This window comes from Pongo pygmaeus, chromosome 6, assembly GCF_028885625.2.
Source record: "Pongo pygmaeus isolate AG05252 chromosome 6, NHGRI_mPonPyg2-v2.0_pri, whole genome shotgun sequence".
In the NCBI taxonomy this organism is placed as follows: Eukaryota; Metazoa; Chordata; class Mammalia; order Primates; family Hominidae; genus Pongo; species Pongo pygmaeus.
Window position 1 is genome coordinate 112,583,506 of NC_072379.2, and position 18,727 is coordinate 112,602,232.

An 18,727-nucleotide genomic window follows, 5' to 3' on the forward strand; every position below is an offset into this window, starting at 1 on the left:
GTCCAAACCCCAGCCTTATGCAATAAACCCATGTAACAAACCTGCACATGGACCCTTTGAATCTAAAATAAAATAAAAATGTAAAAAAGAAATTAATAATGGCTAAAAAGTTATGTTCAGCGTCTTATTTATACAGTTACATTCTGGAAAGAAATGTTATTTTAAAATTAGGTATCTAGAAAATAGTGTAACTTTAATTCTTAATTGCTCATTATTTGTCCACAGTTTTCAAGAATTCTAATATAGCTATCTTTTTAGGTAAGATAGAAGAATAAACAAAGTGATCTTCTGAAGTACTTTTAACTTTCTAATTTTATAAAATAAAGTTTCCTTTCCTTCTCTGACTCTCAGAGGAAATACTGTAATAACAGTACCTCCAACACTGAGAATTCAAACAAAGAAGGCAGGGTTTGGAGAGTGCCTTAGTTAAACTACTGTTGACCAACCGGGCTGTTCCTGATCCATCAGTGTTGGCAATGTGTGGTCCTGGTAATAGTGATATCATTCACCCCTTCTGAGAATTCAGTTGATGACAGGGTTTTTTCTTCTCTGGCGTATGCATTAAAACACTAAAAACTTGTTTTCTAGTTAACTAATTCAGACCTCAAGGGAAAAACAAAGTTATTGAGGTTATTTGACATAGAAAATAGAAGTCTGTGAGAGAAACAATATAATTTTGCTTGATTTTAATGTATAAGGATAGGGATTCCAACATTTAATTCAACTGAAAGAGTAAATAAATGACTAAAGACAGAACAATATACGTGGCTACATTAAAGTCATGGAACTTTTCTGATAGAACACATTAGTGAAGAACATAATCTTCCCAAGAGATATGTATTAGTTTGTTCTCACACTGCTAATAAAGAGATACCTGAGACTAGGTAACTTATAAAGGAAAGAGGTTTAATGGACTCACAGTTCCACTTGGCTGTGGAGGCCTCACAATCATGACGGAAGACAAAGGAGAAGCAAAGGCACATCTTACATGACAGCAGGCAAGAGAGCTTGTGCAGGTGAATTCCCATTTATAAAACCATCGGATCTCATGAGATTTACTCACTACCACGAGAACAGTATGGGGGAAACCACCCCCATGATTCAATTATCTCCACCTGGCCCCACCCTTAACACGTGGGGATTATTACAATTCAAGGTAAGATTTGGATGGGGACACAGCCAAACCATATCAAGATGATTAAGAAGAAACTATGTAACCATTTAACCTGGTTGTTTTCTGAATACTGCTAAAAGAGAAGGATAGAATTAGATAGTCACTTCCACAAAAGGATTCAACAAAAACTGTTCAGAAATCAAGTACTGTATTAACATTGGAAACAATAATTATAACTATATTTACACTAAATACTAAATACAATAAACACAATAATCTTATGCACCTACTTAAGATTATATGTGGACAATATAATCTATTTTCTGCTGCAGCTAAATGTGACTTTTTAAAACTTCAATTTTTCTATTGGTAAGTACTTACAAGATTTAAGTTGTTTTAACATATTATAAAATTATTTATAAATATTAATCTTCAAAAGGTGAAGTTGATAGACTATATTTTGTATTTCAAATATAGTTTGTGAAACTGAAATTTATCTTAGCAATTCTATGTGATTTGTAATTGTGTTAACACAGCCACAGTAATTTTTAAAAATGAAAATCAGCTGGAGGTTATTCATACAGCTTTAGAGTCAATAGGTTAGGTTTGTACCATGGCTTAATTCTCTAAATACCACAGATGGTATTCTGATGGTGTCAGTGGGCTAAGAAATGTTTTCACATAATTAGGAAAAGCATTTTCACTATTCAGTATAATTTACAAATATCAATGGGGAGGGTACTTGAATCCTTTTTACTACTGCAAATTTCAAAAGGTGTAAATAAAAATCAAAACCATGACTACACATAGGACAACCATTACCTTACAATATTAAAATTCAATTTATGGTTGTGACTTGAATAGTGCTGATATACAACACAGACAGATCATTTTCAGAGTAACTTGGTGTGGAGGGAATTTTAGAATTTCCTAAGACAGGTTTGTTTAATTGGTCTCTGTCCCTGAGCAATGCAGTATAACAGTTAAATTTAGCAACTTCCTTGTTTTCATCTTTTTATCATAAGATCTTTAAACAGCAGGATGGCATGATTAAGGCTTCAAAACCAGTTGTTATTTTTATTTAACAAATAATAACACTACCGTGCTAGTTAACCTAGTAAAGCTATTGAAGCAGCAGAATGGACACCTGAAAAGATTTGAGAGACAATACTCTGAAAAGAGATATATTCCTTTTAGTGTAGTTGTGGGGTACACAGAATGCTTTAAAACAGAGGAATGACCGAAATTTAATGTTGCATAATGTATTTTCCTAGAAGAAGAGAATTATATAAACTTCAATTTCATCTTCTATTCATAGGCATAAAGGGATAATAAGGTGAATTGTGTGCAATCAACTCAGTTATTTAATCCAAAAGAACCGTCTTAAGAAGAGCTATCTTAAGAAAAAACATGTCCTCAGTTTCTAATTTATGAATAGGTGATGTTCCAAAGTTTTTTTTTTTTGTGACCCAGACGTTGCTAAAATTTGGAAATCATTTTCCCATAGAAGCAGTGCTATAAATACTCGTCTCCCTGGCTAGTCCCCCAAGACTTATTGAACCATAACATGATTAATTTTGAAACTATTTGTTTTTGCCTGGGTCCTGGTAGCAGGAATGATGAGGGAAAACAGCATTTCTCTGTTAATCCTGGGCACAGTACTAGCCATACACAAGATTGGAAAATGTGGAATTTATCACCAATGTCATTAATACTACCATTTTGAGTATCTACAAAATGTCAGCAACTGGAATACATGTTTGTATGTGTTAGCTAATGTATTCCTCATAGCAACTCTGCCAAGTAGAAATTATTATCCCTATTTTACACTTGAATAAAATAGATAGAAAATATAATTTATCCAAGTACAAGCAGATAATTAGTTAGAATTAAAGCCTCAAGGCCTTGCTGTACTTTAAAGCCCTTGCTGTTTCCATTATGCTTCAATGTTTTTGGAATTCTCCACCCTTCATATACACATGTACTCCAGACCCCATGAGTCTCATACTACTATGGAACCCTATCACAACATACTTAAATCTACCTTGTATTCTGTAGTGCTCTCTGCGTTAAAATCAGACATTTCCATTTTCTCAATCCAAACTCAAATTGCCTCTGTGAAACTGACCTCAATGGGTATAAGATTGAAATAGCTCCTACCACCCTCGAGGGGTCTGCATTTAAGAAGGAAAATCTCATACATGTGTGTGCATGTGTACATATATATATAAGCATACAACACACACACATATATATACACAAACACATATATGTAAATTTTAGGCAAGGTTACAAAATGAGGTGTCAGATTATAGAGGATTTTTTAAGTTTGATAGGGCCCTGGGCAATCGGATCCACTTCAGATATCTGCCCTTGAGGTCTTTTCCCCTGCGTTATTTCCTGTTGAGGGATAGGGGTAAAAACCTGGAATAGGGATGAGAGTCACAGTTAGCAGAAGTGGAGGAAGGTGAAAAACTAAGTTGGCCCACTTCATAACAGTGCCATCTTTTTTTTCTTCCTTTTTTATTTTCTTTTTGCCAGGAGCATTTTTGGCTCAGAAATAGTGGGCCCTGCTTTATTTTTACGGGCTGCAGATGGGCTTCAGGTGGGGAGGGATAGGCTCTCAGAGATCCCAGAGGATCCATTTGAGGCATGGCTTTCACAGTGACTCCTTTCAGCCACAGCATGAGAGACACCCTGAAGGAGGATACCCTTTTGTTCCTCTTCTCTCAGAAAAGTTTCAAAACCACTCTAGGGAAAGTCTAGGATGGGGTATGGATTTCCACAAAACCAGGAAACCATGAAGCCTTGGTGGACCTCCAAGGAAACTCGAAGCCAGTTGGCACCTCGCTGTCAACCAGCTGGCTGCTTCCAAACACCCTCCTGATGGGCCCTGCACAGCTGTGTTTTATGTTTCCACGTGGCCTTGCCAGAGGTCCCTCCTTAAACAGACCCAGCTTCCACAATTAGTGTGGACTCAAAACGAGTTAGTTATGGCATACATGAGGTTCCAAAGGCCTCGTGGGGCTATTTACACCTCTTTGGACTATTTCCAGGAACCCAGATTATACTGTATATGTAAATTAAGGAAGTCTCACAATCCAACAGCTCTGACTGAAACACACAATGTAGCCATATCTTAGACCCCATTTCCCAATGCTTTTCTTGGCCTCATTTTCACAATTTTACCACCCTGAAAGATAAACCCTCTGTATTCTTAAAATTATGTTTTAGAAAGGAGTTCTCTCTTTCCTATTCCTGAACGTACCTGGGTTTTTTCCTACAGTACAAAAATCAAGGACTAATCAATTTTCTCCTTTGGCATTAAAGTCATTTAGGACTTTATTTGCATTCACCTGGCCAAGTTATAAATACCATCAAACACCTATATCATGCAGTTTCTTTACTTAAAATAATAAATTGGTTTCACTTAATAAAATACAAAACCAGATGAACTCAACCGGTGTACCCAGCCTTTAGGAACATACATTTAGCAGGCAGTGGGGAAAAAAAGCCAAGATGCTGAGAAGGGAGACCACCCCCCAGGCCAGTAAGTACACAATGTCAGCTCTAGGTCACATATTCTAGAAAACCTCAAGAGGAAATAATTCTTATTTCATTTTTTTATCTATGGCTTCTACTGTATACCCCGAGAATCTGAACTTGGTTTTGGTGTTTTCTCTCTCCCCTTCGTTTCTCTCTGCTTTTCAAGGCCTTTTCCCTTGGGGCCTCTTCTTGTCTTCACAGGCACCTGTCTCCAGCCACACTTCTCAGTTAGATACTGCTGCCTAACAACTCAGAACCTGACATACAGTTCTTTAGTAAACATTTTTTGAATAAGTTTTGGAGCCTGAAACAAGGAAACCTATGATGTATGGAGAAATAATGCAAGTTCACAAGTCAGGACATTAGCTGAACAAGATTTGATAATAATAGGGACAATTGTGATGAAGGGCTTTTGATGATATCCTCATGTGTGTCTAACATGCTATATTAAAAGCTTTAAGTATATAAACTTATTTTAATCAATGTGACACTAGACATCATGACCCTTATTTGACAGGTGAATAAACTGAGGCTTTGAGCTTTGAAGTAATATGCCCACAGACACATAGCTACTAAGTGTAAACTTTACTGAAATTAATATGCATGTCTGTTCAATCCTAAATGAATGCCTTTTTATCCCTTTTGGTCTAGTTCTTCATTTTTTCATCTATTAAATGTGAAAATTTTAACATTCACTAAGTTCTCTTCCAGCTTTAAGATATTTCATAAATAAAGTGACACATATCTCAAGAAAATTTACAGTTCAGTTAGTTTTCCTTGTTGATTAAAATCTTGCAAGAGACAAAGGAATGGCTCTCCAAAGCTGAAAATTTAGAAGCCCTGAAAGGAAAGAGGAGAACTTTGGTGCAGCTTGAGCCTTGCAGTTTTTCAGATACACCTAAAGCTGAAGTTACCATTGTCTTTTTACAGCACTTAACATTTACTGATAACTTATTATGTGCCAGACACTGTGCTAAAAGTTTATATGTATTACTTCACCGAAATCTCAACCCCTATGAGATAGAGCTGTGGTTATTCTCAATTAACATACCAGAAAAACAAGCTTAACTTGCCCAAGTTCACATTGCTAGCATGTAGGAGAGCTTGGATTCAGACTCAGATATCTTTAACTCTGAAGCCTAAAATCTCAACTTTGAGGTTATATTGTTTTGCATGCCATTTTAGCTTATTTGTCTATGTGCATTTAATGTGATTTATATCAATGTCATTTTTGTCATTAATTTTAAAATAAAACCCATCAGATATATCAGGAATCTGCTTAGTTTGCTAGCATATGTAGTGATACTTAACAAGTTATCTCATGATGCATGCCTTTCGGTGCAATTAAATATCTTTGGGTCAATCTCAATCACATGCCTATGAGTTACAAGCTCTGCCTCCCCCTCTCTCTACACATTTCTTTCTGTCCAAAGTGTATAGACTATCAGGCATCAAAAGAAAATAGACAACCCACACCAATGTGGAGATTTGCAAACTCTTAACATGAGAAAAATCTCCATAGAGAAAACATAATGCCTGGGTGGGTGATTGACTTAACAGAAATCCTACCTAAATGTATTTCCACATTCATTCATTCCATACTTATTAGAAGGGATTATTGACACTTTCAGAAGATACAATCTTAGGGACCCTGATAGCGAATTAACTTTTGTATTAAGAAGAATTGAAGTTAGCTGTTATTCTCTACACTAGGGCAGCCTGATTTTCATTTTAACTATGACTGATATTACACACTATTACTAATCTATTTGCAGGTATAAAGAAAAAGTCATGTATATATGTGTGTATATACGTATATACGTATATACACACATATATGTATACACGTGTACCTACGTATATACACACATATATGTATACACGTGTACCTACGTATATACACACATATATGTATACACGTGTACCTACGTATATACACACATATATGTATACACGTGTACCTACGTATATACACACATATATGTATACACGTGTACCTACGTATATACACACATATATGTATACACGTGTACCTACGTATATACACACATATATGTATACACGTGTACCTACGTATATACACACATATATGTATACACGTGTACCTACGTATATACACACATATATGTATACACGTGTACCTACGTATATACACACATATATGTATACACGTGTACCTACGTATATACACACATATATGTATACACGTGTACCTACGTATATACACACATATATGTATACACGTGTACCTACGTATATACACACATATATGTATACACGTGTACCTACGTATATACACACATATATGTATACACGTGTACCTACGTATATACACACATATATGTATACACGTGTACCTACGTATATACACACATATATGTATACACGTGTACCTACGTATATACACACATATATGTATACACGTGTACCTACGTATATACACACATATATGTATACACGTGTACCTACGTATATACACACATATATGTATACACGTGTACCTACGTATATACACACATATATGTATACACGTGTACCTACGTATATACACACATATATGTATACACGTGTACCTACGTATATACACACATATATGTATACACGTGTACCTACGTATATACACACATATATGTATACACGTGTACCTACGTATATACACACATATATGTATACACGTGTACCTACGTATATACACACATATATGTATACACGTGTACCTACGTATATACACACATATATGTATACACGTGTACCTACGTATATACACACATATATGTATACACGTGTACCTACGTATATACACACATATATGTATACACGTGTACCTACGTATATACACACATATATGTATACACGTGTACCTACGTATATACACACATATATGTATACACGTGTACCTACGTATATACACACATATATGTATACACGTGTACCTACGTATATACACACATATATGTATACACGTGTACCTACGTATATACACACATATATGTATACACGTGTACCTACGTATATACACACATATATGTATACACGTGTACCTACGTATATACACACATATATGTATACACGTGTACCTACGTATATACACACATATATGTATACACGTGTACCTACGTATATACACACATATATGTATACACGTACCTACGTATATACACACATATATGTATACACGTACATACGTATATATATTCTGTTTTTACCTTCTGAAAGAAATAACCTCCAAATTAAGCTACAGAGGAAGTGTAGAAGTGCTCAGAAATGACCCATTTAGATTCTGTAACTATTTGGAGAGAGCAGATTTTAGTAGCTATAATTTTTTGATCAAATAAGTATTAGTTCATTTTTATTTTAGTCAAGTACACATTTTGTAAAATAACACCAATAAGGTGTGCTATTTTTCTCTAACCAAACTCTTCACAATAAAATCCAACTGCAATATTCATTTAGAAATTTGATAATGCTCTCTTGTGTGAGTTTTAGGAATATTTGAAACCCCATTGCATATAAATTATATCATGGAAAAGCTGTATAAATATTCTATTATGGCACATGCTGTTCTAAGGATCTGTCAGGATTTCCTTTATACACTCCATTTTGAGTGGTATATAAATCAGATGTAAAAATTCATGTTGGACTGAAATTCAGCACAAAATGCCTCCTCCAGAGGCAAATGCTTTTTTCAAAATGTGGTTTGAATTATGTTGGTCATTTTTAAGTTACAGAAGTGTAGAAAATGTATTTGTGGTTTTGAGAGAGAGAGATTTTTTCCATTTTTATAACTCATTAGGAAACTTTACAGGCCTTCAGACCATTTTGTGGTTTAGTTCTTCTCAGGTTTTTCCCCAAAGCAATATTAAAACTTGAATGGTGTCCGCTGTGAATCCAATGATTACTGTTCTGAATACAAATATATGTGTGGATACATATAGTTCTACATATCTTCAACTAGGAGAAGTTCCAAAAATATTATGACCAAGGTAGAAGATGAGGCCTATCAGTTGGCTAGTCTCTGTCTTGGTATCAGTCAAGTTTGGCCTATCAAAGGAATCAAAGGAATCCCCTATCCAAACCACAGTTCAGCAGGTATTGCTTGAACTTTAAAACTGCATTAAATTGCAGAAAAATCCGGTAAGTTCAACACTGCCTCTTTTATGAGCTTTTAGACAATAATGCTGCGCCTTTTCTAAATTTTGTTTTCTCTAACATATAGAGCAAGTTGCAGTGTGTTTAACAGATATTCACTAATGATGATCTCATTTCTAAAGTATTTAATATGTATATATTTATGCATATAAATTAGTTTGCTAAATAATGTTGAACTTATTTTGTTAGTGTAGCTAATGTGTTAGAGTAATTTCATAAACATCCAAATTATTATTTTAGCCTATGTAGAGATTATTATTATACTCTCTTTCCTAACAGCATCAGTTAAAATCAAAGAAAGTTTGATTTAGACCAAGAAAGCTGGCCTAATTCACAAAGTTGATTAAGCCAATATTTCAAACGACTTTAAAGGAAAATGAAAATAAACATAATGTATATGTTTGAATTGCTTCCATCTATACTGCATTTAGTTTATTAATATATTGGAACAATGCATTTAGTAGTTATTATTTATCCTTTAAAGCATAATTTTAAAAAAAATTTCCCAATATCATATCTTATGCTTTGTATTAAATTCCCCTTAGAGAATTAAATCTGGGTGTCTTGACTCCCAAACAGTTCCCTTTCCTATTTCCTATATTACACTATTTCTGGTACAGTTACCAAAATCCTTGGGTTTAGGGACAGTTAGGATGGAGCACTCAGAGGATGATCAAACATTTGCCTGTGGCTGGAGCAATGTAGACTTTCCCTCTGGGATACTGAGGAGCAGAAGGGGTCTCACTTCTCCTGAATGTTTTCTCTACTTACCTAGTGTCACAGAAATTAGCCAGCTATGTACTATTGAGACAGCTGAACGCCAGTTTTTCTTATTTTTCACGTTAACAAGAGAGCAAGGTTACTAATGAGGGGTCACATCCCAAATCTCTAATCTATATAGCTGAATATCCCTATTTATATTTGGGTCATTTTTTGTTCTGCTCCAGTGACTTTTACTAAATTATACTAATTTGTGTTCCATAATGTTATTCTTGGTTATAATTAATGAAATTTTGTGTGTAACTCATATATCACTGATGTACTTATTTCTTTCTGTTAATCATTGAAGTCATTTCTTTTATAATTTAAATTAACATGTATCACTTCAAACATCCCTGTATAACTCAAACAATTATTTAAAAGTTATTTGCAGCTTTTGGGAGAAGTTTACAAATTTCTGAGAACTAGATACATATTGAAATATAGTTTTATGTTAATCAAAACTGTTTCAAAGGAAAGCACAGATATTTAAAAACGACTGAAAATAAAAGTACTTTAAATGTCAAAGTAAATAATTTTATATGTGATAATCTAGATTTCATGGTTTGAACAGGAATAATTTATAACTCATTAGGCAAGTAATATACACAGTGCACTTCTCTCCCAACCTATTGCATTATAGCCATATTTTTTTCTCACATTTGTAGAAAGGGTAACACAGTGCTATTATTTTAATAGCTTTGACCTTGTTAAAGCCTGGCACCATTGTTTTTTACATAGCAAGCAGTATATTTGTAAATAGAGTGACTTTCTTACAACACACGAAATAAAGAATGACATAAAAACTTTAAGATTATGAATAATAAAATATGTAAGATATATCCTCACCTTGATTTTACCTTTAAGCAGCCTTTTATTTGTCGGTTAGGAGCTTCTTTCCATGGTTTTCCAGGCTCCGGCTCTTGTTCTTTCTTTTGACAAATGAATGTATAATTTGTGCCATTATTATTTGACCAAAATGTACCAACAGAAGTTTCATAACGTATACAAAACTCAACTTTACTGCCATCTTTTTGATAAGGAGGAACCAATGAAATCTTAAAAGAGAACTGGTCAGTTTCACCATCACATGAATTAGGAACATATTCTGCTAAAATGTCATAATGTGTCTGCCAGTCATCTAAAGACATTCTTACATATACTAACTTCTCAAAAGAAACATTCAAAACTCGAATAATACCCTTGATACTTGTAGACCCAGGAAGAGACTCAGTTGACTCCAGTATTGCTTTCTGTATTTGGAGTTGTTGCATAAGATCTTCTTTTGAAGAAGGCAAGTCAAACAGTGGGGCTAAAACATATTCTTCTGTGTGGAAAATGTCCGTCCCTAAGTCAAAAGTGGTTGAAGCACTTGGTAATTCCCAGCAATCAAATTCTTTAACAGACACAAGATTGAATCCAAAGGAATCAGCAAATGAAACTCTTCTAGTACCTGAAGATGGGGTATCCAGGTATATGTCTTCAGAAGAATCAGAACCTCGTCTACTTGGTTGAGGGGAGAAACGAGGTTGGAAAGTAACTTCTTCATCTTCACAAAGAGAGTCAGATAAATTAGGAACTTCTAAAAAATTATCTTTGCTAATCTGACTAGATACTTCAGAAGGCTCCATTGGGCTCTCTGATATCAAATAAGAGAGAACTGTACGACTAGTAGAGGCTGACATTTGAGATACTGAGGCTTAAAATAGGTATAATGTTACAGTTGACATTGCAAAAACAACTCAGCTCTATAAATAGGTCCAATGGCGTGTCAACTATGCTAGCCTGCAACCCTGCTAGTCTCCCTCTAAAGGCCTTGAATATGATAGCATCCATGCTACTCCCGCCAGTATGTTTCAGATTTAACTGGCAGTTTTTAAAGTTGTATTTGTTTATGAGCTAAGTTCCAAACAGATATTTTTAAATCATGTTCTGCTGTATTGGAAATCCTGGAACTTTAGGATAAAAATATTATTTTAATTAGTTGATGTTAAAAATGAAAATGTGGATTTTTTTAAATAAAATAAAAGTAGTATCACAACACTGAATATGTAGCTTGGACTAAATTCATCCATGGAGCAGGTAAGTGCAAACAGGGAAAGATAAGAACATTTATAGAACTGAAGAGATCCAGAGCCTGCTAATAATGACAGCTATCATTTTCAAGGATTTATAAATGTATAGTTTTATTACAAAAGGGTTAAATAGAGGTGCTGAAAGTTCTGAGGAAGGAAACATGATTCAGATGGGGAAGGTATCATTTTAAATAAAGCATGAAGGGTAGGTGGAATTTAGACATGCAAGGTTGGAGCAAGGCAGATTGTCCAGGTAGAAGAAATAGCCCAGGAAAAAGCCTAGAACAAAGAAGTAATCAAATTCATTATTTTAAACATTAGTACATTTATTTTAATTAAGCCATGGGAAAACACAGATAAGACACGTGTTATTGACTTGCAAATATAACGGGGCAAAGGTAAGCCTGACCCAGGACTAATACATTTATGTAGAATAAAATGTTCTTTTGCAAATGGCCATTTTATGCCCACAAAGCAGAAGTTGATACCATCACACCTTGAAATTCGATATGAGTTTTAAAATATGAACAGCCTGCTTAAACTGTCACACTTTTTTTATGTCATAAAACCCAAGTTGGGGGATGGTAATTTTGGTAAAAACCTATAAAAATTTTAACTGCACACAATTTGACCCAGAAATGCCCCAGCTAGAAATTTGCTCTATCAGTATGGGAAAGTATACAAAGATAAATACAGATCTATGTTCATAACAGAATTGTGTGTTTAACAATCTCTACAAACCTGTTAAATGTCCCTCTCGAAAGAGCATTGGATAAATAACCCATACAATAGAATGTTTTAGAAGGATAAAGTAGCACTTTATGTGCTAATATGCAAAGATAACCAAGATAAATGGCTAAGTGAAAAAAAAGAAAATGTTTACAGATATGTACATAGAAAACTCCTGGAAGGATACAAAAGACAATGTTAGCAGTACTTACTTCTATCCACAGAACTTAAAGATGGCAGAGGAATGGGGGCTGTATTCATTTTACTTTATGGTCCGCTGTACTGTTTGAAATATTATACATGAGCATGGTTTTCTTTCAAAATATCTATTAATTAAACTGAAAAAATACATGAAGTGTGAAAGGTGATTAGTTTTTCTTTTTAAAAAGAGCCCAATAGCATAATTTCTTTCAAATGAAAACCTCATTAATATGGTATAACTTATTAGGTAATTTGAAATGCATAAAGTAGTGGATGGAGAAATTATTTTCTAAAATTATAAGTGACTAGTGTCTAGAAGGATAAAGAAATGAAATTATTTGAGCTTTATCTCATCCACATAGCTAGAATAGGTGGCGACCACATGGATTGCTCAAGAATGGGTAATGGCTGTGGAAATGTCTGTGCCTTGCAGATTTGATGACCATAAGTAGCTATATTTCAAGGTACCTGAAATACATTGCTATGTAGTCAAGGAAATCAGCAACAAAATGCTTTATGGAAATTAGTAAAATAGTTCATATAGCCATGTAAATAATGTGATAATGAAAATTTAAGATATGATAATGTACTGAAATATTTTAACTGTTCAGGAGTTAGTTAGCAAAGGAATGGAAATGACCCCTGGGTCCATTTCCTGGCTCTGCTGCTTACTAGCTGGATGACCTTCTGAATGTTGCTCAAATGTTCTAACCCACAGTTGCCTTAATTGTCAAAGTACAATGTTAAAAATTAAACAAGATTCTTGTTAAACATCTAGCACAAAACCTATAGTAATAGCACCAGTCACTATTTTAATTCTGATATATATTTGTAAAAGGCTGATTTCTAAGATATATCAATAGATAGATGGATAGATATGTAATCTATCTAGCTACAGAGAATTAATATATATCATTAAGAAATGATTTGTAATTTGTTTCATTTTTGTCTTTTTCAAAGGCTATAATGTGTAACACTTAGCTTTATAAGACATAATATAGCTCTACATTAGAAAATGGTCCTGTTATTTGATCTAAACTTTTCCCTTGTTAATGTGTCTCTTTACACAGAGCACTACCTTGATTTGTAGTAATCACTGCCTTTCTTTTGGAATTTATAACCTTCACATAATGTAGACAGTTGACATGTTCCCCCTTAGTCACCACTTAGCTAAAGCAGAGTGATTTCATCTTTTTAATCTCTTCTCACATGTCAATCCTCCAGTGCTTTTTACCATTTTGTTACTCCTCTATGAACTCTTTCCAGCTTGCCTGTATTTTTCTGTTAATGAGCTGCCCCCAGATGAATGCAATATTACAGATCAAGTGTCTCTGGAGCATGAAAAGAAATACTAACAGCCTCAGCCTTGTGACTTGGTGTTTGCATTCAGTTAAAATTCACACTTCCTTGCTTTATTTCCATATCACAGATCAGACCAATGTCCCATTTTCTCATATCCACCACTACCTCAATTTCAACACAATTTATCACACTCTTCTTCAGCTGCTAAGGTATACTGTTTTTAGAAGAATTAGAGCTTTTTCTTTCTTTCTTTCTTTCTTTTTTTTTACAAACTAAAGCTCAACTCTCCATGCATTCCACGATTTTTGGTATTAATCAAATATTCTCAAAGGCACCATTAACATAAAAAACAGTATCAGTCAGGAACCCAGTAAATAGGAAATAGATAGCATGCTCAAATAAGATAATTCCAGGAGGATTTATTTACAAGGGTCTATTTATAAAGTGTAAAGGAAGAGAAGCCACAAGAACTAGTGTGACAAACTGGGGTCAGTTGCATCAGAGCTTTTACCATCCTTCAAGGGATAAGGGAAGGGAACACTTATCAGAACTTGAAAGCAAAGAGTGCCATAAAGAGCTTACCAACTGGAGACCTGGTCAAGGGACACAGCCAGTTGAAGACGACTTTGCCAGGAGTGATCCGGGAGCATAATAAACTGAATTCATTCTTCTCCCTTTTTATGATGTCCTACCAGAGCTACCTATTGGCCAGAGGGCATGGGAACTATTATAGTTCATTCAGGTCAGTCTCCCGCAGCAGAAAACAGGGAGGAAAATGGTGGAAAGGATGGCAAGTAGATTTGGAGGAGCAAACAGAAGATATGAGGTATGAAATATATGCAAATATGTATATAACATATATACATATATAACTTAAAATACATATGTGTGTTCCTCTTTATTTATACATACTCTATCTCAATGCCAACTGAGTTTCTATTACCCGATCTTCTACTGTCATGGGTTCAAGGAAAAAAAGTTAAATATCTAAGGTGTGATCAGCTCTGATCCAGTGAGAATCACAAATAAGAGAGATTGTGTTTATCCACAAATGGGTAGGAAAGAAATGATCTATTTTGAAATTAATTATGATTTTGCATTTGTTTCCCATGTTAGCATAGGTTTTTGCAACCCAAAGAAACATTTTGTCACGAGAGAGTCTAGAACTGTAGTTTTTAAAACCAGAGATAGATGTCAAAAATCACTGGGAGAGATGTTCAAATAAGATTTTCCAAGAGGATGATGGTTCACAAGTGATTCTGATATATAGACTTGGTTAAGATGCATGATCTCTGGCTGGGCGCAATGGCTCATGCCTGTAATCCCAGCACTTTGGGAGGCCAAGGCGGGCGGATCACAAGGTCAAGAAATCGAGACCATCCTGGCCAACATGGTGAAACCCCGTCTCTACCAAAAACACAAAGATTAGCTGGGCATGGTGGTGTGCACCTATAGTCCCAGCTACTCGGGAGGCTGAGGCAGGAGAATTGCTTGAACCCAGGAGGCGGATGTTGCAGTGAGCCGAGATTGCGACATTGCCCTCCAGCCTGGAGACAAAGTGAAACTAGGTCTCAAAAAAAAAAAAAAAAAAAAAAAAAATCCATGATCTCCTAGTCTGTCTGCCATAGTCAGGGACTTAAGTTCTAGTTATGAAAACAATCGCAGCCATTATCTCTCTACATATGTACTATGTGCTATTTTTAGTGTGTGTGGGGGCTATAAAATGCTTTTACAAAAAAAAAAAAACGAGAATTGGGTAGAACTTTAAGGTCACTTAGCAATCATCTAGGCTAGTCCCTTCATATTCACATAAGAAAACATAAATTCAGAACAATGAAGGACTCCATTATTTAATAGCAGAGAACTGACTTGAACTCAGCTCTCTCTTGGCCTCAGTCCAATATTGTCCATATTATTCCATACATATGCCAACTTCTAGTTTTAGAATTCATAATTAACAAATTAATCATTCTTTGAAAATAGTCATTAAAATTAATTTGTTCTAGATTTCATTTATGTTTTTAAAATCAATTAACTTTTGTGAACTTTCTTTTTTCCATTTGATGAAAGATCTCCAGGGATGTCCAGATAATTTTTCTTTGTGACAAGCTCTCTCAACCTTTTCCAGCTTATGTCCCCTTTAATAAATTTAATATCTTATACTGTTCTCTCTCTCCCTCTGAGACACTGCTATATTTCTATTTGAGAATTACTGATCTAAGTTATAAAAATGAATTATGTAATCTCTTAGAACTAAATTTGATATTTAGTATTTTAAAAGACTACTAGTGAAAGGGTATCACTTCAAACATAGTTTGAGACACAGATTTGTTCTTCAGATGTCAGTCATTGAAAAGTTTTCTTTGAAAATGTTCATATATACCAATAGGGCATGCACAGTTAAGTCAGAACAGAATGGAAACTTTGCAAGATATAGCTAATTTTTTTTTTTTTTTTTTTTTGAGACATGGTCTTGTTCTGTTGCCCAGGCTGGAGTGCAGTGGCGTGACCATGGCTCACTGCAGCCTCGACCCCCTGGGCTCAAGAAATTCTCCTGTCTTAGCCTCCCTAGAAGCTGGGACTACAAGAATATGCCACGACATCCAGCTATTTTTTTTTTTTTGGAGAGATGGGGGTCTCACTAGGTTGCCCAGGCTGGTCACTACATTTGTAAAGGGATGTGTCATTTATTTCTTGAAGAGTTGAATTATTCAATATAGATAATTGATCATGTTATAGCAGAAGAGTTTGGCCACCAAAGGCAGCATTCAGATTGTTTAGCTTAATTTATTAAAGATAAACTAGTATAATACTCAAGCACCAAGGGCTTATTTTACAGGGATTGCATAATGTGCTTTAAATTTTGACCAAAATAAAGACATACAAATATATAGTCAGAAATCTAGATCTCTAAGGTGTTTAGCAAGCACACATCAGAGATAACCTCTTCATTTTACACTGAAAATTGAAATTTCAGTGGTCAACTGGATTCTCCCTTGACATATGTGTGATTCCAGCATTAACCCTAGAAGGAAAATATATTATAAGCTTAAAGACAGATACCATCTAATAATATGTTAGGAAATTTTTAATTGACCCATAAAATTTATGCTCGTAGTATATGCATTTTGATATTTAAAAATATAGCTAAGCACACTGTATTAGGAGTAAGTAGGCCTAAGTTCTAGAGCCATGCTTATTATTAAGAAACTGTGACCTTGGAAATCATTTAAGTTCTTTGTATAAATGTCTGAATATTACTGAAAATCTCTTCAAAACTGTGAAATCTGCAGACACATGAACCTTTTATCATGGAAGTTGTCATTTATTTGTGAAGCAAACGTATATTGACTTCTACTCCATCAGGCACTGTGTTAGATCCTAAGATTACAAAGTAAGTTATAAAATATAAAATCTGTTCTCAATACTCTAGCATCTAATGGAGAGAGGGAACAACAGAAATTCTCCATCATTATGGATCTCACTTCCTTGTGCTAATAGCTTTGGTTATTGATTGGGAAATCATAAACTTGGCTTTAGGTGTTCTGCCCATAGTCTCCCCTTTATTGTGTTAGAATTGGACTCTTGTAACATAGACAGATTTTTACAATTTTTTATTGGCAGCAAGGGACCATCCATCACTATTTCAAAGAAGTCTGGACTTGAAAACCTGTAAATAATGACTTTTGTGACTATTGACTTTGTTGATTTTGTTAACCATTCAGTGGCAGGGACTCAAGTGCTTGTATGCTAATAGAAAACTCTGCTAATTTTTTACCCCACACTTTCACCCTAGTTAAAAGGCATCAGCCAAGAAATACCAAGGAGTCCATACCAGAGTCAGATATCCCTTGATATGATACAGATAGCCCAGAATCATCGCTTTGTGCAATTAGGGGGAAAGGCAAAATTTAAAGTTCTATTTATGTTACTAGGAATTATCAAAAGATTATTTTAAATTTAAACTTAAACTTATTTCTAATAGTTACATTTAGACAATGTATATATTTCACTCGTTTTTTGGATGCATATGTCTTTTTTTAACTTTTATTTTAAGTTCATGGGTACATGTGCAGGTTTGTTATACAGGTAAACTCATGTCATAGGGATTTGTTATACAGATTTTAGTCACCCAGCTATTAAGCCTAGCACTCACTAGTTATTTTTCCGGATCTTCTCCCTCCTCCAAAACCCCACCCTCTGGTAGGCCCCAGTGTGTGTTTTTCCCTCTATGTGTCCATGTGTCCTCATCCTTTAGCTCCCACTTATAAGTGAGTACATGCAGTATTTGGTTTTCTGTTCCTGAATTAGTTTGCTAAGGAGAATGGCCTCCAGCTCTATCCACGTTCCTGCAAAGGACATGATCTCATTCTCTTCTATGGCTACATAGTATTCCATCATGTATATGTACCACATTTTCTTTATCCAGTCTACCATTGATGGGCACTTATGCTGAACCCATGTCTTTGCTGTTGTGAACAGTGCTGCAATAAACATACATGTGCATGTATCATTGTAATAGAACAATTTATATTCCTTTGGGTATGTACCCAGTAATGGTATTGCTGGGTGGAATGGTGTCTCTGTTTCTGGGTCTTTGAGGAATTGTCACACTGTTTTCCACAATAGTTGAACTAATTTACACTCCCACCAACAGTGTATAAGCATTTCCTTTGCTCCACAGCCTTGCCAGCACCTTTTATTTTTTACTTTTTAGTAATAGTCATTCTGACTGTTGTGAGATGCTCTCTTATTGTGGGTTCGATGTTTATTTCTCTAACGATCGGTGATATTAAGCTTTTGTTCATATTCTTCTTGGCTGCATGTTATGTCTTCTTTTGAAAAGTGTCTG

General features: G+C 34.8%; 1 protein-coding gene across 1 annotated transcript in view; it reads right to left on the bottom strand.

The window, feature by feature from the left end:
• The window catches only part of PPP1R3A (protein phosphatase 1 regulatory subunit 3A), a 44,035-nt gene extending 32,823 nt beyond the window's left edge, over positions 1-11,212 (bottom strand). The window contains exon 1 of the mRNA XM_054495442.1: positions 10,418-11,212. Coding sequence (XP_054351417.1) covers positions 10,418-11,199 — 782 coding nt within the window. The 5' untranslated portion in view covers positions 11,200-11,212. The remainder of the gene's footprint in view (positions 1-10,417) is intronic.
• Positions 11,213-18,727: the final 7,515 nt, after the last annotated feature.